The sequence below is a fragment of the Eptatretus burgeri genome, chromosome 8, assembly GCF_056783735.1.
Source record: "Eptatretus burgeri isolate ZD-2024b chromosome 8, Ebu_testis_v1, whole genome shotgun sequence".
Taxonomy (NCBI): domain Eukaryota; kingdom Metazoa; phylum Chordata; class Myxini; order Myxiniformes; family Myxinidae; genus Eptatretus; species Eptatretus burgeri.
In genome coordinates this window covers 14,592,453-14,619,273 of record NC_140968.1, presented here as the reverse complement: position 1 = coordinate 14,619,273, position 26,821 = coordinate 14,592,453, and the positions used below count along the sequence as shown (strand labels likewise).

The window sequence follows — 26,821 nt, the reverse complement described above, 5'->3', positions numbered from 1 at the left end:
GATTTAGAAAGTTGTACTTAAAAACAAGTTGGACTGAATTTTGCAACAAAACAAGTACATGGCATACAAATCTTGAGATATTTGTGAATTTCTCCTAATGGTGTAAGTTTCAGTCAAATGTCTATGTCATTAATGTTTCACCTTCTAGACATGCACACCCTGAATTATAATATGCTAGCAGAGTACCCCCCACTCCCACGGGTGATCTTGATCCAAGCATGCAACACGTTCTTCTGACGCATACCTTTATTTGGGCGGTGTATGCAACTGACAGCTCTGGAGGAAAAAAAACAAAAACCCCTAAAAAAAACCTGAGTTACGTGCATGAAGCAAAAACATACCTACTGCTTGTGTGTGTGCTTGTGTGTGTGTGTGTGTGTGTGTGTGTGTGTGTGTGTGTGTGTGTGTGTGTGTGTGTGTGTGTGTGTGTGTGTGTGTGTGTGTGTGTGTGTGTGTATATGACACCGCTGTTTCTCGACAACCACTGGTCCGATCTAATTGAAACTTGCCAGGTATATTGCTGGGGACCTGAGGATGTGCCTTTTCAAGATTTGATATTAATCGGACAAGTGCTTCCCAAGTTATGGCCATTTATTTACCAAACAAATAACAGGACACGTTGCTGCGTAGGCGTTCCCCATTACGGATTACAACGTACGGACTTCCGGATAGTGATAACTTACTGTATTCTAATAATTTCTCGGTTTCTTATGCACATTTATAGATAAACACAATGCCCCAATCCAGTCGTCGTTTACGAGAGCGAAGGAACGGCCTGTGTAGTTGTTTGAAAGTTTTTTTTTTTGTTTTTTGCACGTACGGCCATGCGAGAGCAAAGGAACAGCTTGTGTGGTTGTTGTTTCTGGCACGCGGTTTGAAAGTGTTTTATGTTTTTTGGTTTGCACGTACGACCACGCACGTACGGCCACGCGAGAGCGAAGCAATGGCCTGTGTGGTTGTTTTTTTCTGGTGCGCGGTTTGAGTTTTTATTTATTTATTTGCACGTACGGCCACGCACGTACGGCCACGTACTAGTAATTCAAAACACTGCACTGGAAAATGTGGGAACAGGAATAGTGTACTGGAAATGGTGGAGACTTGTAATACCCTCCCTCACCTGGAGGCGTCACTACACGATACACATTTACACAGAGAATTTCCATGTCCCTCCACACCCTCACACCCCAAGACCACCAGGTCTTGGCTACTTTTCAAACTCCAGGCCCACAATAATGCTTTAATATAACATTAACCGGTACAACATTGACAGATGAAACACAGTCACACTGAAAAAGTTTACATCCAATTTTATGCAAGAATACGTCACACCCCTAAATGAACTTCGCATAACCCCTCAAAAGAATGTATCATGTCTCTAGGCATGATTAGTGTCCACTATAGGCCTGTGCATGTGCCCTGTGGTTTTAATACTGTCAAGTTGTTCATATTCATTAAACATCTTAAAATGTTACGCTTCATCCATTCCGATGATATTGTTGTGGGGGAATCTTGAGAGAGGGGCTGCCTCAGGGTCTTCTCCGGACTCACCGGGAATCACAGATCGTCGCACACGAATACCTTTGTGTCGCGGCGGGTCACTAATCGACTACAAACGCCAATAACTTCACCACGTGACTTGGGGTCCTCCGTCTGACAACTGCTTACCTAAGGTCACGTGACCTCCTTATCGGGGAATCGCGCCCTTGGTATGTACTTGTGTTATTTTGGTTACTTACCAGATCAGGTGCAGCCGAGCGGAGCTGCCAACTCCGTACCGGCTATTTAACAGATTTCTGGGGATTAACTTCCCGGCTAAACTAAGGTGTGGGCCATGCTAGACCAATGGAGGAAAAGACAAAAACGAGCTGGGAACATTTCTAACAAGCACATTTATTTAAACAAGGAGCAAGGAAAGTTATGTGGCACAGTATGGGATTTATTGCAAATGTACAGCAGGGAAAGTAAGGCATTTGTGGGGTGTGGCAAAAGGCATGCAATATTTACAAAAGAATACACGGTGCAGAGTTATCCCGAATATTCTTATACAGTCTTAAATTATGCTACGACAGGCGCCATCGCACGCACGCACACACACACAACCCAACCTTTGTCTCCTTTGCGTCCCTCGAGGCTGTGGTGAGTGTTCCATGACCATGTGGCAGTTGTGGCAGTTGTAGAGCAGTGGGAACCTGTTGTGGCGTTTGTAGTGAGGTCGGATAGCAACGTGGCGTTGTGGGGAAGAGGTTGAAGTTCCTTGGAACGAAGTTGTGAATAATGGTCACGTTTGTAATGGAAAATGTCACTGTGGGTTGCGGGGATTTTTAGTGGTTGTATGAAAAGGTTGTGGTGAGCGTGGTATGGTTTGGTGAGCAGAATGAACGTCTGAGGTGAAATGGCAGTCGAGAATTGGCGCGCAGTTTTTCAAAGGAAAATGAGGCACGCACGGTGCACTTGCTCGGTTACTAATAGTCTTTACTGACTTGCTTGCGTGTTTCTTGTGAGAGAAAGGCGGGGTGGAAGGAGTGCAAGGGTTGAAGATTAAAGAGGTTTTACTGAAAGAGAAGGTTAAAGAAGTCGAACTGAAAGAGTCCCATTCACCCACTCGATATATGTAAAGGACGAACTAATACACATACTGTTGAAATAAATAACTGCCTTGGGATCACTGTATGTTGTGTGCCATTGCCTTGGAGGCATGCGGCTTTACAGAACCGCAGCAATATCAACTGTGTGTGAGCTATTTTCACATTGTGAACCACACTTGCAATGGATACTACAAGCAACGCCTTTCTTGGCACAGCTACTTGATGTACGTTAAGTGTCGTTTGCTCCGCCAAGAGCATCTTGTATCAATCGGTAGTTCTGAAGGTGCTGCGTACACATCTGTTGGCTGATCTATTGTCTGCAGATTTTGCATTCTTTTGGACCGAAGCAATTTTGCCGGCCTGATGTTTTCCTCATCATCAGTTGCATCACTGGCTGACTGCGTAGGAGTCACGTCAAGTAGATAGCTCTGTCAGTCAGCGTAACCCCATTTGTTCAGCCTTCGACCTGTGTTGTTGTCGCCTCTTTTCCAAAGTGTTACACAAGAGGTGGCGTTTTAAGTGGTTATTGCTGCATGCTGGAACATCATTAGGCAAATGAGGTGTCGGTTGAGCGCATCGATCATATAGCGTGAATTGGCAATTTTGTTGTTCTGGCTTGATTAACCAAGCACAGAGACAACCGAATGCCTCATCATTGACTGTGTTGAGGTTTCGAGCATTTCTTCTTGCATCATCTGTAAACTATTAAATGTTTCTACCATACGTAAATGCCTGCATGCACACTTGATGATATTTGGCCTCAACAGCACGAACATCTTTCGCAAACATTATCCTTGCTTTGACATTTACTGCCAGAGTGAGAGTTCTCTTCTCACATATATTTAGTAGGCTTTCTTGGATAGTACTTGTTTTGTTTTCTTTTTAATCCTTGCTAATAATCTCAATACTATTGATCTGAGAGCAGCGTTCTGGGTGACGCTGAGCAGCACCGAAGTCAATGTGTTCGATAGTTATACAAGTGAGAGATCTCAATGTAGATACGGGAGAGTCCCTTCCTTCGTTGGAAATGTCAGTATTAAGAGCTTGTGCAATGTTTCGTGGTAAGGTGTCTTCTTTTTTTTTTTTTGTAACAATCATCATGTACATAATGTTTGTGTGAAGATGATAGCTTGAGATGGAACTCATCTTCACGGTCGTTGGGAGCCTGTATCAGCGTTGAGTCCCTTCTGACCCAAAACTCTCTCGCTACCATCGAGAGCGCATCGCTCATGTAGATCATCGATCAATATCACAATTTGCCATCCCCAGTAAGAACATTGAGCCGGGTGTCTCATCCACTTCTCAGTAAATGACGCAACCAGCAGGGTGAATGCGGAACAGAATCCCAATCCAATACCCATTTGATCACTAATTTTGGCTTTAATTTAAAAAAAAAACATTTGTTTTAAGTTGATATTCAAGTTGGGGAGGGGATTGAAATAGATTAAATAAATAAATGAATGTTTTTACTGCATTTGGTGATGTTCTTCTCAACACATAATAGGCAAAGGAGGGGTTTTAAACAGAGTATTTTACTGGTGGTTGTAATAGTTGTGTAGTTGGACGAGCTCTCGATCACGGCATGACTTTTCTTGGCAGTGGATCTACGAGCTGGTGATTCGACGGCTTGAGGAGCGAAGGATCTTGGCCAAGGGCTTTGTGAACAGTGCCGTCATTAACGACTACCTGCCAGGCGGCTGCATCGTTTCGCACGTGGATCCCATTCACATCTTTGAACGGCCCATTGTGTCTGTCTCCTTCTTCAGTGACTCCGCACTCTCGTTTGGTTGCAAGTTCTCCTTTCGACCCATCCGAGTATCCAAGCCCGTGCTGTCCCTGCCAATTGCTCAAGGCTGTGTTACTGTCATTAGGTGTGATCTCAGTGAACCTCATTTTTTTTTTCCTCGCTCTCTCCCTCTCTCTTACATAACAATAGAGGCTTAAAAGTTGAACTTTGACCATTTGTTCTGAACTGGAAGAATAGCTGACATACTGGGCATAGAAAAGAGTGTGGTGGTGGTGGTGGGGGGGGGGGGGGTAGTTGCAAATACCCTTGTTCAGTCTGGAATTGGTGGAAAAAAAGAGGTGCAGGTGCAGTGGACACCTTTAAATATGTAGGTTGGTAGTTTTTGTAAACTGGTTCTTGATGTATACATTGAGCTTTGGTGCAGAGTGTGCTTTAATTATCTCCAAATCCGATAGAGGAGCTTGCACATGCATCGGGTGGTAAGTCGGTAATGAGCAAAGTGTGTCTGCGGGATTCGAACCAGTGATAATATATAATCACGTGGCAACGACTCAGAAATGCCAAATGGGTTGCTCTGAGCCATTGATCTTGTCAATTATCAATTTTATCTCGCTGTACAGCACAGTTGCCACTTGCTCGTGATCAAAAGAACTGAAATTATGATCAATTGATCTTTTACGGGGGTTGCCTTTGATTCGCCAGCCTGGTTGTTGGCTTAACAGTTAAGGTGGCTGCCTTAAGATCTTAGGGTTTTGAGTTTGAGACCCTGTCGTGCTGTTAAATAACACCAGGTGGGTTGACTTAGCCTGTCATCCTTCCGACGTCGGCAAAATGAGTAGCAGCTTAATGGAAACAGGGGGCACTGCATCAGCGGCACAGCCGTGCTCCCAGCAATTATGCAACCAGCAGGCTATCACACGAAATCATACAAAATGATTATTATTATATGCATTTCTTTGGTAGTTTGTATAATACTCGACTAATCTGATTACATGTCAACCCGACGACGACGCAAACAAAGCAAGAAAAACCAATCTGTAATTTTTATCGAGGAAGATGGGAAGTAAGAACTCGCAGATCAACTTGAAACCGTGATGTTACGGAGGACGAGTGATATTGCTGTTAACATCACTCGTCCTCCGTGCTTGCGAGGTTAACACCAGAATGAGGGCTCGTCACACTTTTCTCTTATAAGGCCTTGCACCTGCACCTTGGATGGACTTTGTCATCCATTGTTGGAAAGTAATAATTTGCTCATTCTTTATTTGTCATGAGTTTTAAACCCGATTTGAACTCCATTTATCCTTTGTACTTTATGAATAATGTGGGTGCGCGTGCGATGGTCGTGATGATGCCGTGTTAAAGTCGTATTCCGCCTTTGCAGTGGTTACGCAGCAGATGAAATAACGCACTGTATTCGCCCACAAGACATCAAGTCGAGGAGGGCTGTTATCATTTTGAGGAGGTGAGAGGATATATGGAAAGGACATTTGAGAACGAGTTTTAACCGGGTTAGCAAGATTGTGTAACCAGTGGTGCAACTGTATCTCGGCAAACACCGTCCTTGGCATTGCCTTGGAGAAATAAATTATAACCGTGGACGAACTGAAATGGATGTTTGAATGTTTTTCTCTGTTTGTGCCAGGACCAGGACTGATGCACCGCGCTTGGACCCATCGTGTTTGCCCGAGCTCCCAGATCACCTCCACAATCGGGTGAGGAACCCCGATAAGAGGGAAAATCCATCCGTCCGTCGATCCAGCCACCGCAAAGCTTCTCCCTACGAGGCCCACAGGTACGTAGCATACAGGCTTTATCTGCGATTTTATTTCAGTCTTGGGGTCATTTCTGATGATTTAAGTGGAAATTAATTTGAGTATTGTGAGGTGGACGTGAATTGAAACCGACTCCAGTTAGAGTTGATGTTTGCTCCCCGCCCCTCGGACAAGGTCAGAGACAGGGGACATTAAAATGAGCTCCGTTCGACCGACCGGTCATCCGTTCATGTACTCTTTGTGCTCGCGATATTTCAAAAACCGTTGGACATTTAGCTTTCATATTCCAGATATCTATTTCTCATGACATTATCTCAACCCGATTAGATCACGGCTGTGATTGACCAAATTCTCTTGCCATGGAAACCATCTTGGTAACTCTGCTTGTGTATGCGATATTTCCAAAAAAAAAAAAAAACCTTCAAGATTTACCTTTCATATTACACAGATCTATGCCTCAAACCACCAGAAAGGCGGGTGACCGAGAGCCGTGCTTCTCAACCGGTGGGCCGCGGAGCCCTCACAGTTGGGCCGCGAGGTCGGCAAAAAAGAAAAAAAGAAGTATATAAAAAAAAGGGTCTGATCTTACAGTGTAAGACTTATACGATACAGCTGGAATTCAGCTAGGTCTGTTTGTACTTCTGTCTTTCCGAAACCGTCTAGCGAGCGCGTGCGCAAGAGAGATAGATTGAGTCATTTTGTGCTTACGTACGTCATGTTTATGCAGTGGTGGTTTACGCGCGTTCGATCTACATGTAACTGTGATGTGAACGTACTATATCCGTGTGTACATGTGTATTGTGCACGTGCGCATATATGCGATGTGTGTGTATGCATGTACGTGCCTTGTACTTAGTTCATGCGTTCACGACCTTGAAATTTTTGTAAACTTTTCAACTTTCGCGGATAATTTATTGAACCGAAAATGGATCGATTTTTTGAAACGAAAGTGTGATGGAGAAGACAAATCTGCTACGGGAAAAAATCTCGAAAGGTTGTGGTGAGGAAATATGACCCGGATTACATTAACTATGGATTCACGATGGCAGGCAGTGATGTTGAGCCAAAAGTACAGTGTGTTGAATGTGTTGAAATCCTGTCAAACGAGGTGCATAAACCGTCAAAGCTTCAGAGACACTTAAACACAAGACACCCGAATAGTGCAGGTAAAGGCCCGGTCACACCTTGACGTTTTAGCCAGCGATGGCAACGTATTAAAATGTATCTAAAACGCTGGCTTACGTTGAACTTTTGACGTTTTTTTTTTAAAGATTCGGACGTATTCATAGCGACTTGGTCTTATGTATAACGCATTGGTAACTACACAGAACGTTTCGTTGTGTTATAGATAACTTATACCAACGAATGCTGAACCTGTTGTCGGCCTACACAACCGATGCCCAACGATAGTCTAACTTAAGCATAGCGCGTTTCACGCATCGCCGACGATGTCGTGACGTAGCCTATTAAAAGGCTGACGCACAACGATTCGAATCGTAACTGCCGTAGAAATGGAAGTGTCAACATCGCGGTCACACCTTGGCGATCTTGCCAGCGTATGCCGACCTAAGAAAAATGTGTCTAAAACGTTGGGGCACGTCAAATACGGTATGAGTAAGTTTGGTATACGTGAGTACAACGCTAAAGTACACTATCATACGTCGTAGTAAGTAGAGTACGTCAAGAAATTTTAAACATGTTCAAAATTTTACGACGTACTCGGCGTATGACACACGTTCCGCATGCGATGGGGATAAGTTTTACACACGATATGTGGACGCTTACACACGTCCACAAAGGTACTTATAAGCTACTCATAAGTCGAAACACGTCGCGGTAATGTCTTTTTTACGTGAAACTTATTTCTAACTTATGTTTGACGTGCTTTGAACCAATTCTTTACGTAGTCCCAACACACATCGACGTATGTAGACGTATTCCAATGACGTCTTCCGGTCGACAAAAAAAAAAAAAAAAATTAACGTGTTTCTAGCTTACAACTGCCATATAAAGACGCGTTCCCAGCGGTTTTGGGAATTGGTATATAAAAATGCTGCTCATAAAAGGGGAACCCAACAGTGTTTTCGAGTCCTTTTTGAGTCGATGTCCATGTCAGCAGTATCAGTATCAGTATTAGTATCAGTATCAGTATCAGTATTAGTATTAGTATTAGCATTAGTATTAGTGGTAGTTAGTTCATGTTGGCAGTAGTAGGTGAGTGTGAGGGGGAGGGTGTGGGTTATGATGGATCGTCCTTGCGTTTAACGATTTAACGATTTAAATGATAAACTCAACGATTTAAATGGCTGCATCTCCACTATTGAAAGTAAACGCTTGCGCTCAACAATTGGATTTTTTTTACACTCAACGACTTTTAAACGGTACCACTTAGCCATTTTCATTGTTTACAATGAACGATTTAAATTGCTGTCACTCGCCTTTGTTTTTTGACGCTGGGGTTTGGAAATTTGAAGCGTTTCTTCTGAACGTGTTAAAACGCTCAAACTCGACTATTTTAAATAGACGCTGCCGATGGACAATTGGAATCATAGCCAAGCTAGACATCGAAGTGTGAACATCCTCGTCATGCCCAAGAAAAGTTTGAAGAATGCTGCAAATAAATGTCCTGGCCGTGGCCGTGGACGCTGACGCAAGGACGATCCATTATACCGACGTCTTTCAGCCTATGAGTAACTTAAAAGTAACGTCTGTCGATGTGGGGCAACGATCGCGTAACGTGCCAACAACACGTTAATCATAGGTTAGAAATAAGTTTCGGGCACGCTAAACATTACCTCAGCGTGTCTCAACTTATGATTAACTTACAAGTAGCATGTGTTGACGTCTGTCAACGATCGCAGACCGTGCATACAACTTGTGGCCAGCGTAGCGGAACGTGTGAGTCATACGCCGGCATACGTCGTGAAATTTCAAGCATGAAAAAATTTGAGGACAACCAAAGAGTACAACGTTTAAAGCCAACGTACAACGACGTATGGCAGTGTTTTTCAGCGTGCTCTCAATGTTATCAAAACTTACCCATAACGTATTCAACGTGTGCCAGCGTTTTAGAAAAAAAATTCAAAAATCGGCATACGTTGGCTAAAACGTCAAGGTGTGACCGGGCCTGAAGCAAAAGGAATATTTTGAGAGGAAAGAGGCTGGACTTCAGGCACAGCAGAAAGTGATTACAACATTTACAACTCAGTCAAAATCAGCATTGAAAGCCAGCTACATGGTTGCTGCTCGTGCTGCTCGTAGCAAGAAAGCTTTCATAATCACGGAGGAGCTTATTTTACCCAGTGCTGTTGATATGTCGACAAATTCTTGGAGAAGCAGCTGCAACCAAACTTCAGTCCGTATCACTCTCTCATGATACTGTAATGAGAAGAATTGTTGAAATGAGTGATGACATTGAATGCCAACTGGTGGACAAAAATAAAGGCCAGTCCGTATTTTTCCATTCAGTTGGATGAATCTACTGACATTAGCAATAATGCTTTATTACTAATTTTCGTGAGGGACTGCGGGGACAGTGATGTTCGTGAGGATCTACTGTTTTGCAAAGACCTTCCCACAAAAACAGCTGCAGATGATGCAATGCTCTGCCTTGACAAATACTTCACTGACAAGAGTATTGAATGGAAGAGCTGCGTAGGTGTGTGCACAGATGGTGCTGCACCAATGACAGGAGTCCATCGTGGTGTTTTAAAACAGATCCAACAGAGGGCGCCAGATGCCAAGAAGACCCACTGCTTCTTACGTCGAGAAAATCTGCCAACAAAGCAGATGTCACCAGAACTGAATGAAGTCGTTAATGTAGCTGTTAAAACTGTGAACTTCATCAAGAAGAGTGCACTCAACTCAAGGTGTTTTGCTGCACTGTGTGAAAGACTTGATTCTGATCACTTGCAGCTTCTGTACCACAGTGAGGTGATGTGGCTTTCAAGAGGACGTATGCTTAATCGCCTCTTTGAACCGAGACATGAAGCCCACATGTTCCTTGAAGAGAAACACTCACCACTTGCTGATCATTACAGTAATGATAACTTTTGTGCCAAAACTGGCTTACCTGTCAGATGTGTTTGACCAGTTATAAATCAGCTCAACATATCAATGCAAGGTAGGAACAGTTCAGTGTTCTTGGTTTCTGACAAAATTGAAGGCTTCAAGAAAAAGCTTGTTCTTTGGAACAGAAAAGTGAAGGATGGACGACTTGAGATGTTTCCACTTCTGAGTGAAACTTTGGAATCCACTCCTCATACAGACATATCTGGGCGCATAATCCAGCATTTGACCGAGTTATCACAAAAGTTTGCAGACTACTTTCCAGAGGACCCAAGGCAAGGAAACCTTTGGATTTTGAACCCTTTCTCAGTGGATCCTGCTTCAGAAGATGTGGCCTTGTCCGTTGTACTTGAAAATGAACTGATGGAACTTTCTGCAGACAGTAGTCTGAAGCTTCAGCATGCACAAGTAGACCTTCCTTCATTGTGGATATTGGCAAGCAGTGAATACACTTCTTTGTCAAAGCGTGCCATGAGATTTCTTTTACCATTCACCACAACCTATCTCTGTGAATCGGGCTTCTCGACTGTAAGTGTGACAAAATCAAAAGCACGAAATAGTCTAAAAACAGACACTCTGAATGCCACTTTGCGTGTGAGCCTGTCCCCCATCAAACCACGACTTGACCATCTTATTTCCAAGAAGCAAGCTCAAGTGTCTCATTAAAGGTAAGCATAATGATTTGTTTTGGCATTAAGTTTTATGGCCATTTTTCTCATTACGATTCTGTATGATGGGCCTCGAGTTGAAAACGCTGGAGAAGCACTGACCTAGAGTATCCGCTCCTCGTCATTTTTCCTTCAACCATATCATATTTATTTCAATAGATTGCTTCTTGTGGATCAACATTTCCAAGTGTTTATATTTTCCCACCTATTTTAGTTCTTTGGTAGGGATGGCAGGACATGCACACAAAGGTATGCACACTCCCCTGAGTTGTTTCAGCAGGGTTTGTTTGAATCCCCACCCAGCTATAAACTATCGTGCTGGTGTTCGTCCCTCGGATGGATGATAAAGTGGGCTACTTGGGAGGTGTTAAAGATCCCATGGTGGTTCTTTGCAAAGTGTCGGTGAGCTATCGCCGGCACGCTGAACAAACTGCATATTCCTACCACCTCCAGTCGAATATCAGGCCTGGCCACCTGGCTCTTGAAAGACCTCAGCCAAAAACATTCCTTCCTGAGCCAACCCCATAAAGAGGGAATACTTGGGGCCATTAAAGAAGTAATAGAGATTAGTTGTTTGGTGCAACCTGGGTATTGATGGCATTCATTCATGCAACCTAAAACAATTTTGGTCTGTTATCTATATACTGTACTGGCAATTGCCATTTCAAAAAGGAACCCTGACTTGTGTTCTGGCCCATTTTGTCTGCACCAGACGCCGGGTGCTTGCCATGGATGAAGAAGCAGACAGACGTGCTCTTGTGCTTCGCACTCCACCGTACCCCGATGGCACAAGGGAGCACCGGAGTGACATTTCCCCACCTCGCGCCAAGAGGCCACGCCATTGAGGGCTTTGAATAGTCAGGCAAGGAGCAGCAGGCTGTTGAGGGAGGGAAATATATTTCAATATACCCTACCGTCTCCCACAGGCTTATTCGGTTAATTGTCACATTGGTTGGTGCTGAGTTCAGGTGTACCGACGGGACAAAGCTTTACCTTTGTCCGTGGTCAAGGAATTTGGCGTAGTGATCCCGAATGTGTGGTTTCCAATCCCTGGCCTCCTGAAAGCAGCTTTTGTTATTTTAGGGCAGGGTGTCTGAGTAATCCGTTTGCGTCCTTAATGGCAACACCCGTGCGTGAGTTGCCGTGTACAGGTTAAAACCATCAGCCGTGTGTCCGTCCTTGCTCCCTTTAGTGTTTCTAAACGGTGCCCCACTGTTCAATTCAACGGGCACATACTGCTCAAGGTTTCCAGTGAAAACGGCTCGTCGCTTTTTGTAGAAGGCAACCGTCTTTCTGCCTGCCTGCGCTTTCAACGAATGTAAAAGTGACATCGGTTGTCGAAGTTTGTTTTGCATTTTGTCGTGCATAGGCAGTTTGTAGGGGAGGGGTTCGGGGAGAGGAAGGGTTGGGGGTGGGGAAAGAGTCTCCAAAGCCACAACAATGTAATGCGAGTTCTGTTTTTCTTTTGTTACATTTGTTTTGCGGTCGTTGTTTTTGCATTGGAAGAATGGAAAGTTTTTCGCTAAAACTTTCAATGTTGCAATTAGCTGAAGGTACTTACGTCCCAGCAGATATCTTTTGCAAAGTTTTGCAACTGATTTTTTTTTTTTTCCTCCCATAACTGACAAAAAAAGATATTTTATCTCGTCATCTTTTGCTTGTAGGATATTTTGTAAATATTCTTTTTGGGATCCCAGTATTCTTTTGTGCAAAACTTTATTTGTTGAGAGTTGCGCTTCCTTCGATTGACCTTCGTGTCGCTCTCCCGTAGATGTGACGAGTAGCAGTTGATGCAATGTTTTCCTGTACAAAAGGTGTAGGTATGATTAAAGAAGATACTCGACCTTTCTGTTTTGTTAGCAGCAAAAGGTTTGAGGCGAAGCTGCTACCACGTTGCAGTGACAAAAGGTAATACATGCTGTCGCTTATTTGTAATATACCTGTATAGCGCTTTTTGCATTTAGAATGCAGAGAAAGGGTTTGCATAGAAATATGTTGAACCAAATAAAAGTTTATTGCTTTTGTATAGTTTGGAATGACATGAAACTGAAGGTTTTACTCCAGTCCAACTCGCAACAACATCTGCGCCTCGATTTAGTCCTTTGCTTTTTCTTCGTTTCCGTTTGCTTCTCCATCGCTGTCTTCCCGATTAGATGGCTCATCGACGCTGTCACTGCCTTCGTCGTTTTCTTCGGTTGAAGAGTCACTTGAGGGGGAGGGGTGGGGGAAAGAGCACAAAGAATCGGGTAAAAGGTTATGACATCATTTCAATGCAAAAACTTCCAAATTGCTTACCGATGTGTATGCTGAAAGTAGATTAAACTTCCATTCCAAATGTGAGCATCGGTTAAGTGATTCCTTCGATACGACCTTTAATATTGTTGACTCCGGCCTTCCACTGCCCCCTTTCAAATTGTTGCGTCTCGATCTATTTGAGCTAGACGTTTTTGGAAGCTGTACATTCATATGAAACCATTAAAATCCATCTTCAAGGTTTGGGAAAACATACGCTGATGGCTAACTTTTGAGCAAATCACATTTTCAGGTATGATCAATTTCAGATTCTCCTGCCAAGCCTACATGCTCTGGAAATATAGTGGTTAAGAAAAGAGAACAAAAGACTTTGCCTCTTGACCAAAGCGGCCAACAAAAATCTTATTTGACAGCAACATCAGAGCTTGTGCTGCAAAAGGCAAGGAAAGATTCAGGCACTTTTGGACATGGGAATACAACATGCCTGAAGTCAAAACCGGGTGCTTATAGTACTGTGGTTTGTCCAAGGCAATCCTCATTTTAGCCTCCAAGAGCTGATACCTTTCCATCACCGTTGTGGAATCCATTTTTGGAAAAAATGTCTTCAAGGGGAATGCAATGGCTGGGTGATCAGTGATGAAATGAGAGCGAAGGTCTGCGTCGGTAAAAACAATCTGGAGTGATCTCTTCCTCTAAGGATTCCTCCTAACAACAAGTCATATTTGCAAGTTATAAAATCATTTTGCATGAAAGCTGCAAGGCCTCAGGAACAGTCGAAGGGAATATATATCTTGCCGAACAAACCGAAAAGCTGCTTTTCTTGTTGTCCTTTGCTCCTCTGACAAGGTCAGAGACGGAGGACATTAAAATGAGCTCCATCCGACCAACCAACCGAAATATAATTAATCCGTCCATATACTTTTGTGTTCACGGTATTTCAAAAACCATTGAACATTTAGCCTTCATACTGCAGATATCTATTCCTCATTAGCAGGGGTGCCTGGCGAATGCTGGGTCCCTCATCCCGCCCCTTCCCCTCCCTCATCCCGCCTCTGCCTCCTCTGATTAGTGGAGTTTGACTTTGGGGCTCCCACTCTCTTGCGACGTATACAGTGCAAAAATGCAAGTTCTCTGCAGCTGACTTGTAATACCCTCTGCTGCCACCACCACCGGGTGGTGCTACATGATACACATTTACATAGATAATTTTTGTCGACCTTCCCTCCCAAAACCCCGTGGTTGGAGATGAAACCAAGTAGCCATCTTCACCAAGAGTTCGAACTTGGGCCATCTGCCAAGTTTGGTGGCAATTGGCCCAGTAGTTTTAACGTGACTGGTGTTACACACAGACAGAAAAAGACATCTCAATCTGATTAGATCACAGCTGTGATTGGCTGAATTTTGTTGCCATGGCAACCATTGATAACTTGGCTTGTGCACATGCTATTTCAAAAACCATTCAAGATTTAGCTTTCCTTTTACACAGATCTATTCCTCCTACCACCCAAAAGGTGGGGGACCTACAGTATCAGCTCCTTGTTTAACTTGGCATTGCAGGCTCCCAGAAAAACGTGTCACAATATACTGCTGTGCAAAAGTCTGTGTTTAATGTGCAAAAAAAACAAAAATAAATTTTGTTCAATGTAAATACACCTCTATGAAAAAGAAAATAATCTTCAAATAACCAATTTTATACACAATATATATTGATATAAAGTTATAGTGAGTATGTCCACCCTTCTCTTTTAAAACTATTGAAATTCTTCAAAGGACACTTTCAAATAACTTTGTTATAAACTCTTGTGGAATAGTGTACCACGCTTCATCCAAGACCTTCCAAATTCTCTCTTACTCGGTTTCTCAAAATAGTCCCGTACAGCTTAAATTATATTGAGATCTGGACTTTGAGGGGCCATTCCGTGCATTGAAGGACTCCAGCTGCCTCTTTCTTTTGCAAACAAGTTTTAATTATTCCAGTTGAGTGTTTTGGATCTTTATCTTGCTGCAAGATGAAGTTTGGATTAAAGATATCACCCCCAAACTGGAATTAAACCTCCTCCATGCTCAATTGTTGGCTTTTTTGGTCTGTTCCACTTTCCCTTTTAGTTCCAAATCTTCACAAATGTTTTCTTACTTGAACCGATTTTTAAAATGACCTTCGGACTTGATGGATGGACAACAACATCTGAGCCTTCTGCCAGTTGTGTTGTCAATTCAACGCTTGTATTCTTTCTGTTCCTTGAAAGAAATTATCTTCCAAGTACATACTTGTTTGACAGATTTTTGGGTCTGTCAATTGAGGCTACCTTGAATAGCCAGATCGCCACAGGTGGCGCTATAAGGTTTTTTTTTTTTAATTTAATTTTTCTTAACGCGCTTTGGTCGTCATGCACAATTACGGTCAGGTTTGCGTGCAAGACTAAACGCGTATTTGAATGATCGATCTGATTCAATTTTAGTGAAAACCTGGATCAGGATTCGACTACTCGAATATTTTAAGTGAATCTTCACCATTGAGAGATAGGGCCACAACCGCTATATATAAATCAATATCATGACATTTCAAAAAGTTGTGGACGAGTTATGACAAAAAAATTTTTTTTTTAATCGAATAAGCCTGCGAAAACCAAATGGAAAAATAACAATAGGTTTTCCAGCCTGGAAGGCTTGGGACCATCATAAAAAAATAATAATAATAATAATAATAATCTGAAAAAAATAGGGGACCACAGCCTGAACTGGCTATGAGGCTATTGGTACCCTCGTAATGGCACGTAATGATAATTTATATCCATTAAGAACAAAAAAAAGATGTTTTTCTTCTTCAAGCAGAAACTCTTCTCCTGAAATAATATTCATTTTCTTTTAAACGAACAGTCAATCCTGATAGATCTGTATTCTGCAGTATGAAAGGTGAGCTTTAAGTTTTATGGATGTGTTGAGACTCAGAAAGGAACACCTGATGTTAATGATTATGAACACCTCACGATGAGTCATTAATTTGATTTGATTGGGAAATGGGATGGGTTACGTACAACACTTCAAATTAGCTGCTCATGTATCGTTTACTTTGAGTTCTTGTGATCCAAGTTTTTGAAGATAATGATCAATGTGAGTTCAAGATTGCTAAACCCCAAGCTTGATGTCTTCTTACCTAAACTGAGCTGTATTAATAATGGGCAACGTTGTTACAAGAGTAAGAAAAAAAAAAAACTTGTGGAGACTTTGAATAAATTTTTCATACTCATGACATCCACACATTGTAACCCCTGAACGTGTAAGACTTTTGCACAGCAGTGTATGGCAGAATAATGATCACCCCAGCAAGTACAATAGGCTTACAGCCATATACTGGCTTTAAAGACGAGTGCGAGAGATCACCTGTCGAGCACATGGTGAAATGGCTGGTTGGGACTTACAAACTCTTCCTGAGATTCTGGGTCAAAGGGATCTGTAAGCAAACAAAATGGTCAATAAATTTGCATATCTGCTTCAGTGGTGTTTGTCATCCTACTGTATAAAAGAAGGCAATTCTCTGTGGGTATGTGTGCGTCTGACAATCATGAGGGGGTGGGGGGGAGGGAACGTGCTGGGGCGACACAGGGTCCGGTCGTGGACACACTCCCCCACCCCCACAAGGGGGGAGGACTATTTACTGTTTGCCTGTACACATATCAAGTGGGTGTACTAACCACTGCAGGATACACAGGGGATTATTAACCACGGCATAAAATACGAGGTCTGACTATAAAGTTCCAGGACTGATGGTTTTTTTTCCTCGACATGTGGCAGCACCAGCTTGGGTTTCGTAATTGGACATGCATCATGATCTCCCCATCAGGACTATGTGTTAGCCGTTATATCAATGGGTTTTGTTAAAATAAGTGTTGCAATTATGTGCTGAAGATGAACGACAATTTTGTGGAACAGAGAATACTCATCAAATTTTTGAAAATAAAACGAAAATGGCATGGGCATTTTTGACAAGTTGAAGCTGGTGATGCAACGGGCAAGACGCAATGTCAAGATCACGTGTCTGAGTGGGCCAAGAGGTTTGCAGAAAGGAGAATGGACGTGGATGATGACGCACGATTGCCAAAACAGACGAAAATGTCGAAAGGGTGAGAATGTTGGTCCGATCTGACTGACGTCTGAAACTCCAATGAAAGGAACTCATTTTGCATCAATAGAAGATCCAGAGAGCTGTGACCAATGAGTGAAATGGCCTTTCAGCCAACAACTTCCAAAAGGTGCTTTGAAGTATGGCAGAGACATTGGCAAGCGTGTACCGACTCCCAGGGAGATTACTTTGAAGGGGACCACTGAACATAATAGGTAGGTTTACAAGAAAATTTATCTCGCTTTAATCCTAGAACTTTATTGTCGTACCTCGTATATTTTCCCCACCTCCCCCAATATCACCCCCAGGCTGTAGGGAGTGGGTGTTTCTTGTCTAACAAACACAGGAAATTAATGAATGGTGCTTTCCCCAATTAGTTAATTCGTATTGAATGCTCTGGCAAAGTTCTCATTTGTGGCAATTGGGTGAGGCTTCTCCGACTGTGTAATCTCGCTCACCATGGGTAGGGCTAGGTGGCCGCTCCTCCAACCATCGTTGCTGGATGTCAATCACAGCCTGTTCATCTGCGCAACTTGCATAAGCCTTAAGGAGAGTGTAGTTCAGCTCGAGGAAGGCTTTGCCCCACTTGAACTTCTGCAGTAGCTCAAATGCCCCTTTCTTAAATCCTGGAAAGAGAAGTAGAAACAAGGCAGGATAGCCGAATTGTACATTAGGAAATCATTCAGTCCTACCCCACCCCACCCTCTTCCCTCATGCCATTTTTATCACAGTTAGTGTCTCTAAATCGAATGCAGATGGGTCCTGCATGAGGTCGTTTATAGCCTTTTGATAAGCAATGGTTTGTTTGTTTAAAGAAACATCCAAAGAGTCTGTCAATAATTTGTCATTACACTTTTGTCAACTTATGCTCTCGGCAAGGGGAAAAGCCAAACGGCATCTTGTCCATCAGCACAGGGTCTAACTTTAACGAACAACCTACCAACCTGTAATGCACAGTGTAGCTGCATAAGCTTCGACACACGACAGCCGCCAAGGCCGTCCGTAGTTCACTGGGTTAGCCGCCAAGAGCAATGGGAGTAACCGGGCATGGCCAGAACGAAAACGGCCAATCGTGGACTCTCCGACACGTGCCCAAGAGCAGTCGATTGTGGCCACACCACGTTGCTTTACAAGCTCACTGAGGAGAGATGCATATTGACAAAGAAATGGTCAATCAGTGAATCATTTCAAAAGCAGCCTGCGACTGCTGGCTGCATAATTGCTGGGAGCACGGCTGTGCTGCTGATGCAGTGCCCCCTGTGTCCAGTAAGCTGGTACTCATTTTCCTGCCTTCGGAAGGATGACAGGCCGAGTCAACCCACCTGGTGTTATTTAACAGCACGACAGGGTCTCAAACTCAAGATTATAAGATCTTAAGCCAGCCACCTTAACCGTTAAGCCAACACCAGGTTTATTTAAACTTGTTAAATAAAACACACTACTTAACATAGACAACACTAACTTAGCTGTACTTGCTTTACAATATGCATACCTTCTCACGTCTCAGTTCCTGCATTGCTTACCGATCACATGGAGTCACGTAGTTTGTGGCAATGGGAGTCAGCACGAGCCCTGGCCAGTGTTGGCCCAGCTGTAACTTCCGCACGAACCCCTTTGACAGAAGCTTGCGTCCAGTGCAGCGACGGCGATCACACTGCTTCAGGTCCCACAGGGCTAGTGGGAAAGGAATGTTCACCAAGGAGGCGGCAGGTGCTTCTTCTGCAGATGCTCCCTCTGAAAAGGAAAATGTTTAGAAATGCTTCACGTTTATGAACGGCAACAGCCGCTGAAGTCGCACTGTACAAGCTCGCTTATTCACCCAAACGGACACTAATCTAAACGTGTACAGTCTGTACATACTGATGGTGGGTTGCAACTCGTCTCGAGCTTGTGCCTCATTCCTTGTGCCTCACCGACTTTTCCAGGGCAATAAGACTCGGGCGGCACCATGATTTGGAGTGCGAGGGGAGAAGGGGGAACGGTTAGGTAGGTAACGGCTTTCTCATTTGGAAGAGTGAAAAACACAATAGCAATTGCAACAAACGTGTGTGGCAGGAAATGACCGAATTGCTACTCTCCTGGAAGTTGACAAAGCTCATTCAGGGAAAGAATTTTTTTTGAGAGGGAAAGAGGCCAAAATTGAAGTGAAAAGATTCTGGTGTTCCTGGAAACAAAGCCAAGGGAAAAGTGCACAGGCCGACGTGCTTTGGGTAACGTTAGATTTTTGGAAGATGGGTTACGGTCTGTGCACCGACGACGATTTTCCATACATCGTCCGGCCTATATTTAGCCATTTAGGCTATCGACGTATAATATTTGGGAGCTCACGTCCTGACATGCCACGTGAAGGGGAAAGATCACAAGATACATTTGACATCCCAACAAGGTAGATTCAGCAAATAGCTGTTTCTTGTAGTAATCAATAGGTGGTAGTGGTTTTCAACCCCCCCCCCCACCCCTGCAATTCCCTCAATGAATTTCTGTTGTCAGTATCTGGAGGTCTGAGACTTTACAATCGATACATCTCCAAGCGAAGCTCGAAACTTTACCGCCACCTCAGAAGTCTCCACAGGTCACGATGAACATATTCTTCCAGTTTAAACTTCCAAAGTCCAGACTGACTGCGTACCTCAACTTTTCTGTTCATCTATAAGTGTACAAGGTTTACAAATATCAGAAACAACAAATATCAATTATTTTAAAGAGATTAAAAAGTTCAAAACATTCAATAATTGTACAAAATACGTGAAGTGTACGACACTGACCCAGCCATAGCCATGCCCCCAGAAAATGATGCGACGAGCAACAGCCACAGGCCGCACATGATAGCTATGTATGACGGTGCAGGGCAGATTGTAGACAATGAGGGCTTCTGGCAAAACGATAACATTGCACTTTATTCTGTTGTGAATTTCACAGATGCACACAAGAGTAGGAATACTCGACGTCGATTCTCCTCGCAGCAAGGGAGGTGACGGTACAAGCTCGGAGTAGATCGACGTAGTGATGTCGCTCGGAAAAGGCGATCATACGGAAAGCTCTTCGCTGAACTCTCTCAATGTCGGTGAATTGCCTCATCGTTAGGCTATGGCTCCATACGGGGGCACCGGATTCCAAAAGGGAGTAGTTGTACGTAGTGTAAATAAACACCAAATAAGTGGTAGCGACTCCATTTTGATTGAGTTGATACAAAATGTGGAGACATCGGGAAGTGCGTGAAATCATGTTCTGAACTTGAGAATCGATTGAATTGTGATCCCAAGTAGATGGAGAGAAGACACAAACTCAAGTGGTTCGTTATTGAGAGTAATCGCAGGACGAGAGGTTGCCGTGAGCGAGAAAACTAATTTGCATCACCTTGCATTTCTCAGGTTTAGGTCTCATGGAATTAACACGGCTCCACTCGGACAATGCATCAACATGTGACTGCATGTCACTCTGCTGCGATTTTGGGACAACCTCCACTCGGCTGATGTCATCAGCGTACTTCCATCTATTTCCAGTTGACAGCGCAGCATCATTCACCTGGACGCAGCAACACGCTCCCATACCTGACCTGACATCATTCACCATAACCAGAAAGATAATGGGGCCTAACTTGGTACCCTGCGGGACCCTGCACGCAAGCTGCTGCGGGGACGACAATACACCACGATATCAAATTGTCCGTGTGTGGTTTGAAAGGAAGCTACTGAACACAGGGATAATCGCTGGATAGACATCAAACTGAATCAACTTTCGAATGGCCTTCACATTATCGATCGAATCAAAAGTCTTTGTGAAGTCAATTGTACATATGTTGGCGAAATGACCCGGCTTATCGAGACCCCGATGAATCTCGTCAAACAGGCTGACGCTGGCAAAGTTCATCTTGACGCTGGCATCGAGGGGGTGAGTAAATAACGCAAACTACATGTCCTTGGACAGTGGTACACGGGTAGATTCTTTCAGCTTGACCCAAAACACCTCAAGGTGAGCAGGTATACAGTCACTGAAGTTTTCGCGCACGTGCACGTCATCGTTCATTGAATAGTATAGTCCAACATCCCCACCGACGCGATTGTCACCATCATGATGGAATTGATGGTATCTAGAAAGCTCACAAGCTGTACGCAGCAGCTTTCTTGGAAGAGAACCACATTTCCATAACAGCTACAAGGTGAACATCTCAAAATTGTGATTGTATCGTTACTTCAAGATCGCCAATCTTCTTGTTGAGTGATCGCGCATTGAAGAGAAGAGCGCATGAAAAACATGGTTGACGATTCTGTTGTTGCGTGTTGGTGAGTGTCCCCTTTCTATGGTGGGTGTAACCATTTCTTCCCATTCTTGGACACGGTTGAACGACCTGGATCTTCTTCTCCAGCATCGAGAAGCACGACCCATGGACCAACAGCTGGACCTCCTTTCCAAACATGATCAACAACCATGACAGCATACGTGCTGCCAATGTCCAACTTCCTGGTTATTGTTCTCTTCGTTCACACGTGGAACTGTCTTCCCAAGTCTTTTGTCTTGTGCTCTTCCGGACAAGATATCGTCCACTGCCCACCAATGGTCTCTGCTTTCCACCTCCGAGTACATCTGCGGAGACCTTATTCCCTTTAAAATGCAACTCCTCTCTTCTCGTACTGCTGTGCATCTGTGTTCTTAGGCACCCATTTTGTTCACATTTTGCTCTGTTGTTTTGGTAGTCCATTAATTTTGATACCTTTGTTAAATGCAAAAAGTAATTATGGTAAATGTGGAGAAGGAGGGGGGTTGTTGGCCCAAGGGATTTGCTTTGCACATCAATTTTCCCATCTGTAAGAAACGACTACTTTCATGGTCCCAATTAATCACACCTTGTGTTTTCCAATCTCCACATCCCTCCTTCCACCTCAATCTTTGTCTGCCCCTTCCATTCTACAAACTACATCCATATCAAAGATCTGAAGGTAAGTAAATAAACAAAGTGACTGTCATACATTTCGAAGAAAAAAAAAATGCTGTCGTCCAAGCTTCAGTGTGGATGAAGTTTTCACTACATGAGGTTGAGTGGGTGACGTCCGAGTTTCTCTCCAACACCACCGAGGATGAATGTCCTTCCTGGCTTTTGCTCAGAGGAGCGTGCTCAATTCAGCGCTGTGTCAGCAGACATGACCAACAACAGCAGACTGATGGACATACATTCAATTCTGGTATAAAAGAGGTAGAATTTGTCAAACAAGTTATGGAGAACCACCAGACGTCAACAAGTCTCGAGCACTGGACAATCTGCATTCACGAGTTGCGATAAACTCACCGAGAGATCTGCAATCTTTGTTGAGTGATGCTCACCAAACTTTTGCAAGATGGAAGCAGGCTAACATGCTTCGCATCTACAAGAAAGTGAGCAATGAGCAACCTAATCAAACTAAGGACCAGTGAGCATGACATCTGTTGTTTTTTTTTTTTCTTTCTTTTTTTGTATGTACATCGTCAAGACTCGTGGAAGAGCTAGTACGCTGAACGGATTAGGACGTAACAGGACAAAATGAACAGCAGAGGGAGGGAGCAAGCACCAACAGCAGAGTTTGAAGGCCAAGAGAGAGGGAGAATTTGACGAATAATGGGTTTGGGGAGGAATGGCGGGAGGGGGGGGGGCAGGAAAGGATGCATAGGGTGGACAATATGGATACAGAAGGAAACTCTCAGGGTGGGAGGGGGACTGGAAACCTGGAAGGAGAAGGGATTGTGGTTAGGTGGAAGAGGGGAGGGGAGAGAAAAAAAAAAAAAAAAAAGAGTAGAAGGATCATGGTTTTGAATTGGAGATAATTTTGAGATGGTGATGAACAGCTGTCTTGAAGACTTGGATGGAAGAATGAAATTGAAGAGAATGCAGAAGTTGGTTCCACAGGAGGGAAAAGAGAGCAATGAATGAGTGGTATGAAAAGTAATGGAGGAAATTATCAGAGATGCGGTAGTTGCCCAATTAGAAAGCAACAGTGTACTTCCAGATGAACAACACGGTTTCTGCAGTGAAAGATCTTTTGCAACCCAGTTGTTCGAGGTGCTCAAACTCTGGGCTCGAGCCCGATCGGTCTATAGGATGGTCACAGAATTGATTGATTGTACCTCAACTACAGGAAAGCGTTCGACAGCATGCCCAACCGAGGGTTAGTCCGTAAACGGCAGGTGTATGGAATTGCTGACCAACTGCTGAGATGAGGGTGTACCTAACAGGCCATCAACACAAGGTGGTAGAGAATGAAAAGCAGTCAAAGACCATATCTGTGATGAGCGGGACCCCGCGGGTCAGTGTGCTGGGCCCGGTTATCAATATTTTTCATCAATTATTTGCCAGATGTCATCCACTAATATCTGAAGCTGTTTGCAAACTACACAAAGCTATTCGGCATTGTTAGCGACCATGAAGACGTGAACATGTTGTGAGGAGATGATGCAGTCAAGCATTGGTCCCAGATATTACAACGTCCATTTGACGAAGACAAAGGTAAAGTGATACATTACCGAAGAAGTAACGAGAAACATGGATACGTCATATGTACACGATTGGAGGGTTTGCAAAAAAAAATAAAAAAATTTTTAAGACAAAGACCTTGGAGTCTTGTTCAATACCAGTCAAACTTTCAGCTTCTTGTTGCAGAAATAGTGAAGAAGGCAAACTCCAAGTTCTCAATCCTGAAAAGGTCTTTCTCGGCTCTGGAACAGAAAGTTCGAGTTCAATTGCACAAGAATATCATCCGACCCACTGTTGATAAAACTGTTTGGTGTGCAATGTTCAAAAATGAAAAAAAAGGTGAAGATCTGCTTGAAAAAGTGCAACAACGAGCTACGTCACTTAAAATGACCAGACAGATCGAGAGCCCTGAAGTTTCTGGCACTTGTAGAAAAGAAGACAAGCTAAGCTAAAACTTTGAAGCTTCTGAATGGCTTTGACAGAATGAGCCCTATAAATTTTTCTTGGATTGTAAGTCTCCAACCAGATCAAGAAATTCCACTGCAGAACCAAAGTTAGGAAAAAAAACTTTCTCAACTAGATGTATCGATAACCGGAACAGCCTACCAGAAGTGGTGGTCTGTTCATCAACAATTACTTGGTTCACGTCAACGCTCAATGCATTGGGCTGACGTTGAAATACACACCGTATTGTAGAGGTTCCAGTTCAGTCAGAAGGGACGTGAGCACTGACTGCTTCAAGTCGAAACATCCAAGTAAGTAAATAAAAGAGTTGTGTTGGTGGTGAAGGGACTAAAAGTTGAGTTGCAAACTAAAGGTTCGCATTTTCGAAATGATGATGAAACGATAAAGGACCACGAGTCACAGTCTGAGAGTAAAGAAAAGGAGGGGTAGGACAATAGTCAGGAATCTTTCACTTCTTCTTCTTTCGTGTGCAACACATGGCTGCGTGTAGCATTTGCTGAGGGTGCGACTGTGCCACAGGTGCAGTGCCCCCTGTAGGTTAGAGCAGGAATTTGGCCATCCATCCATCCATCCATTGGGACCATCCTCTGCGCAGAGCGTTGGTGCTGCTTAAGCAGTCTCCTGGGCTACTGTACACAATCCTGGACGCGTCGCCACTCCGACACAGGATACCAGCAAGCTGGCACTCATTTTGCCGACCTCAGCATGACAGGCACAGTCAACCCCACCTGGTATTAATTCAATGGTAAAGCAGGATTTGAGCTCAGGACCCTAGGATCCCAAACCCACCACCCTTAAGCATGAAGTCAACAACAGGCATAATTTGGCCATGGTGCCGGCGATAGCTCGCCTTCTGTTTATGAAGGACGCCGTGGGATGCGTTTTTCATTTAGAGTAGTTAATACAATCGAATGGTCTCCCTGGAAGCGTACTTGCAATGGAAGTAAAAGACAAGTTTTACATTTCAGTGAGATGGGTACTGAGAAGCATTGGGAATGGAGGGATACGTAGATATTGGTGTGAATGGGAGGTAGCTGAAGTATAGATCGACGATTGCACACCTTACGTGATGTCTGTGAGCCGGTCTCACCAAAGGTGAATGTGCCGTCTCTGTTCGTTCATGTCTTCATGCTGCAACCATGTCCGCTGTCCGATATATATATATATATATATATATATATATATATATATATATATATATATATATATATATATATATATATATATATATATATATATATATATATATACATCATGCTGATGACATCTGTGCCTGTGGTTACCCTCCTATTCTCATTCCCCCCCCCCCCTGGATAGATGGGATAATTACCCCAGAATTTTCACATTTTAATGACTTGTAGTCCCCCCATCCCACCCGGAGCGGTGCTGTGCCATACATATTTACAGAGAGAGAATTGGGGCCCTGCCCCCACCCTCTCCCCACCCTCACCCCACCCTCACCCCACCCTCTCCCCACCCTCACCCCACCCTCACCACCACCCCCACCTTACCCCACCCCCACCACCACCCCCACCTTACCCCACCCTCACCACCACCACCTTACCCCACCCCACCCTCACCACCACCCCCACCTTACCCCACCCCAACCTCACCACCACCCCCACCTTACCACCACCCCCACCTTACCCCACCCTCACCACCACCCCCACCCCCACCTTACCCCACCCTCACCACCACCCCCACCCCCACCTTACCACCACCCCCACCTTACCCCACCCTCACCACCACCCCCACCCCCACCTTACCCCACCCTCACCACCACCCCCACCCCCACCTTACCCCACCCTCACCACCACCCCCACCTTACCCCACCCTCACCACCACCCCCACCTTACCCCACCCTCACCACCACCCTCACCACCACCACCACCACCCTCACCACCACCACCACCACCCTCACCACCACCCCCACCACCCTCACCCCCGCCACCACCACCCTCACCACTACCCTCACCACCACCACCCCCACCACCACCCTCACCACCCCCCTCACCACCACCCCCACCTTACCCCACCCTCACCACCACCCCCACCTTACCCCACCCTCACCACCACCCCCACCTTACCCCACCCTCACCACCACCCCCACCTCCACCTTACCCCACCCTCACCACCACCCCCACCTTACCCCACCCTCACCACCACCCCCACCTCCACCTTACCCCACCCTCACCACCACCCCCACCTTACCCCACCCCATCCTCACCCTCACCCCCACGACAACGATTTATTTATTTTACTCCTTGGATTCCTTAAAAAGCTGCACGTGCACACCTCGAGTACAACCATGGGTTTTCAACTCGTCCAGGAGAGCATAGAAGCCGAAGGCAATTAAAATACACTCAACGCGCACTCTTCTCCAGTTATGTATCACGTGATGGTAAACTGTTACATTGTAATAAAAGTGTTCACCTGAGGGCAAGCTCTCCTGGAGCCCGGCGGTAAAGTTATCAAGCGTTGGTCGCTTTTGGTGGTGCCTGGTGTCCTTCCACCCTCCTGACTTCCGCCGACCACCCTTCGTGCGCGGCATCACTCAACATTGACGAAGAGAAGAGACCGAGAATGAAGAATAAGAAGATGAATATGAATAATAATAAGAAGATGAATATGAAGAAGAAGAAAATGAAGAGAAAGAAGGTGATTTGCAAACCAGTCAAATATAGATTCATGCTATTTG

At 44.4% G+C, this 26,821-nt stretch overlaps 2 protein-coding genes and 1 pseudogene across 3 annotated transcripts in view; 2 read left to right on the top strand and 1 right to left on the bottom strand.

Moving 5' to 3' along the window:
• The window catches only part of ALKBH5 (alkB homolog 5, RNA demethylase), a 15,647-nt gene extending 2,776 nt beyond the window's left edge, over window positions 1–12,871 (top strand). Inside the window, exons 3-6 of the mRNA XM_085891003.1 lie at window positions 4,185–4,456; window positions 5,717–5,797; window positions 5,978–6,127; window positions 11,556–12,871. Coding sequence (XP_085747129.1) covers window positions 4,185–4,456; window positions 5,717–5,797; window positions 5,978–6,127; window positions 11,556–11,688 — 636 coding nt within the window. The 3' untranslated portion in view covers window positions 11,689–12,871. The remainder of the gene's footprint in view (window positions 1–4,184; window positions 4,457–5,716; window positions 5,798–5,977; window positions 6,128–11,555) is intronic.
• On the top strand, window positions 6,139–11,549 carry LOC147021161 (SCAN domain-containing protein 3 pseudogene; annotated as a pseudogene).
• TSR3 (TSR3 ribosome maturation factor) lies at window positions 12,837–26,821 on the bottom strand. Of its 2 annotated transcripts, XM_085891005.1 has the most exons (6): window positions 26,557–26,821; window positions 18,740–18,950; window positions 18,161–18,354; window positions 17,675–17,842; window positions 16,478–16,547; window positions 12,837–13,049 (listed from the first exon to the last, which is right to left on the bottom strand). In XM_085891005.1, exons 1-6 carry the CDS (start codon window positions 26,672–26,674, stop codon window positions 12,938–12,940), a joined length of 873 nt encoding a protein of 290 aa, XP_085747131.1. In that variant the 5' UTR covers window positions 26,675–26,821; the 3' UTR covers window positions 12,837–12,937. The 2 variants fall into 2 exon arrangements, with proteins under 2 accessions (XP_085747131.1, XP_085747130.1); XM_085891004.1 differs by lacking the exon at window positions 16,478–16,547.

Bases quoted from the DNA above. Each gene is read 5' to 3' on its own strand.
- TSR3 (XM_085891004.1), bottom strand. From the start codon at position 26,674: ATGCCGCGCACGAAGGGTGGTCGGCGGAAGTCAGGAGGGTGGAAGGAC. The intron at 18,951-26,556 runs GTGAACACTTTT...TTTCCTTTTCAG, and splicing joins CCAGGAGAGCTTGCCCTCAG to AGGGAGCATCTGCAGAAGAA. The intron at 17,843-18,160 runs GTTGGTAGGTTG...TTCTCTTTCCAG, and splicing joins AGCTACACTGTGCATTACAG to GATTTAAGAAAGGGGCATTT.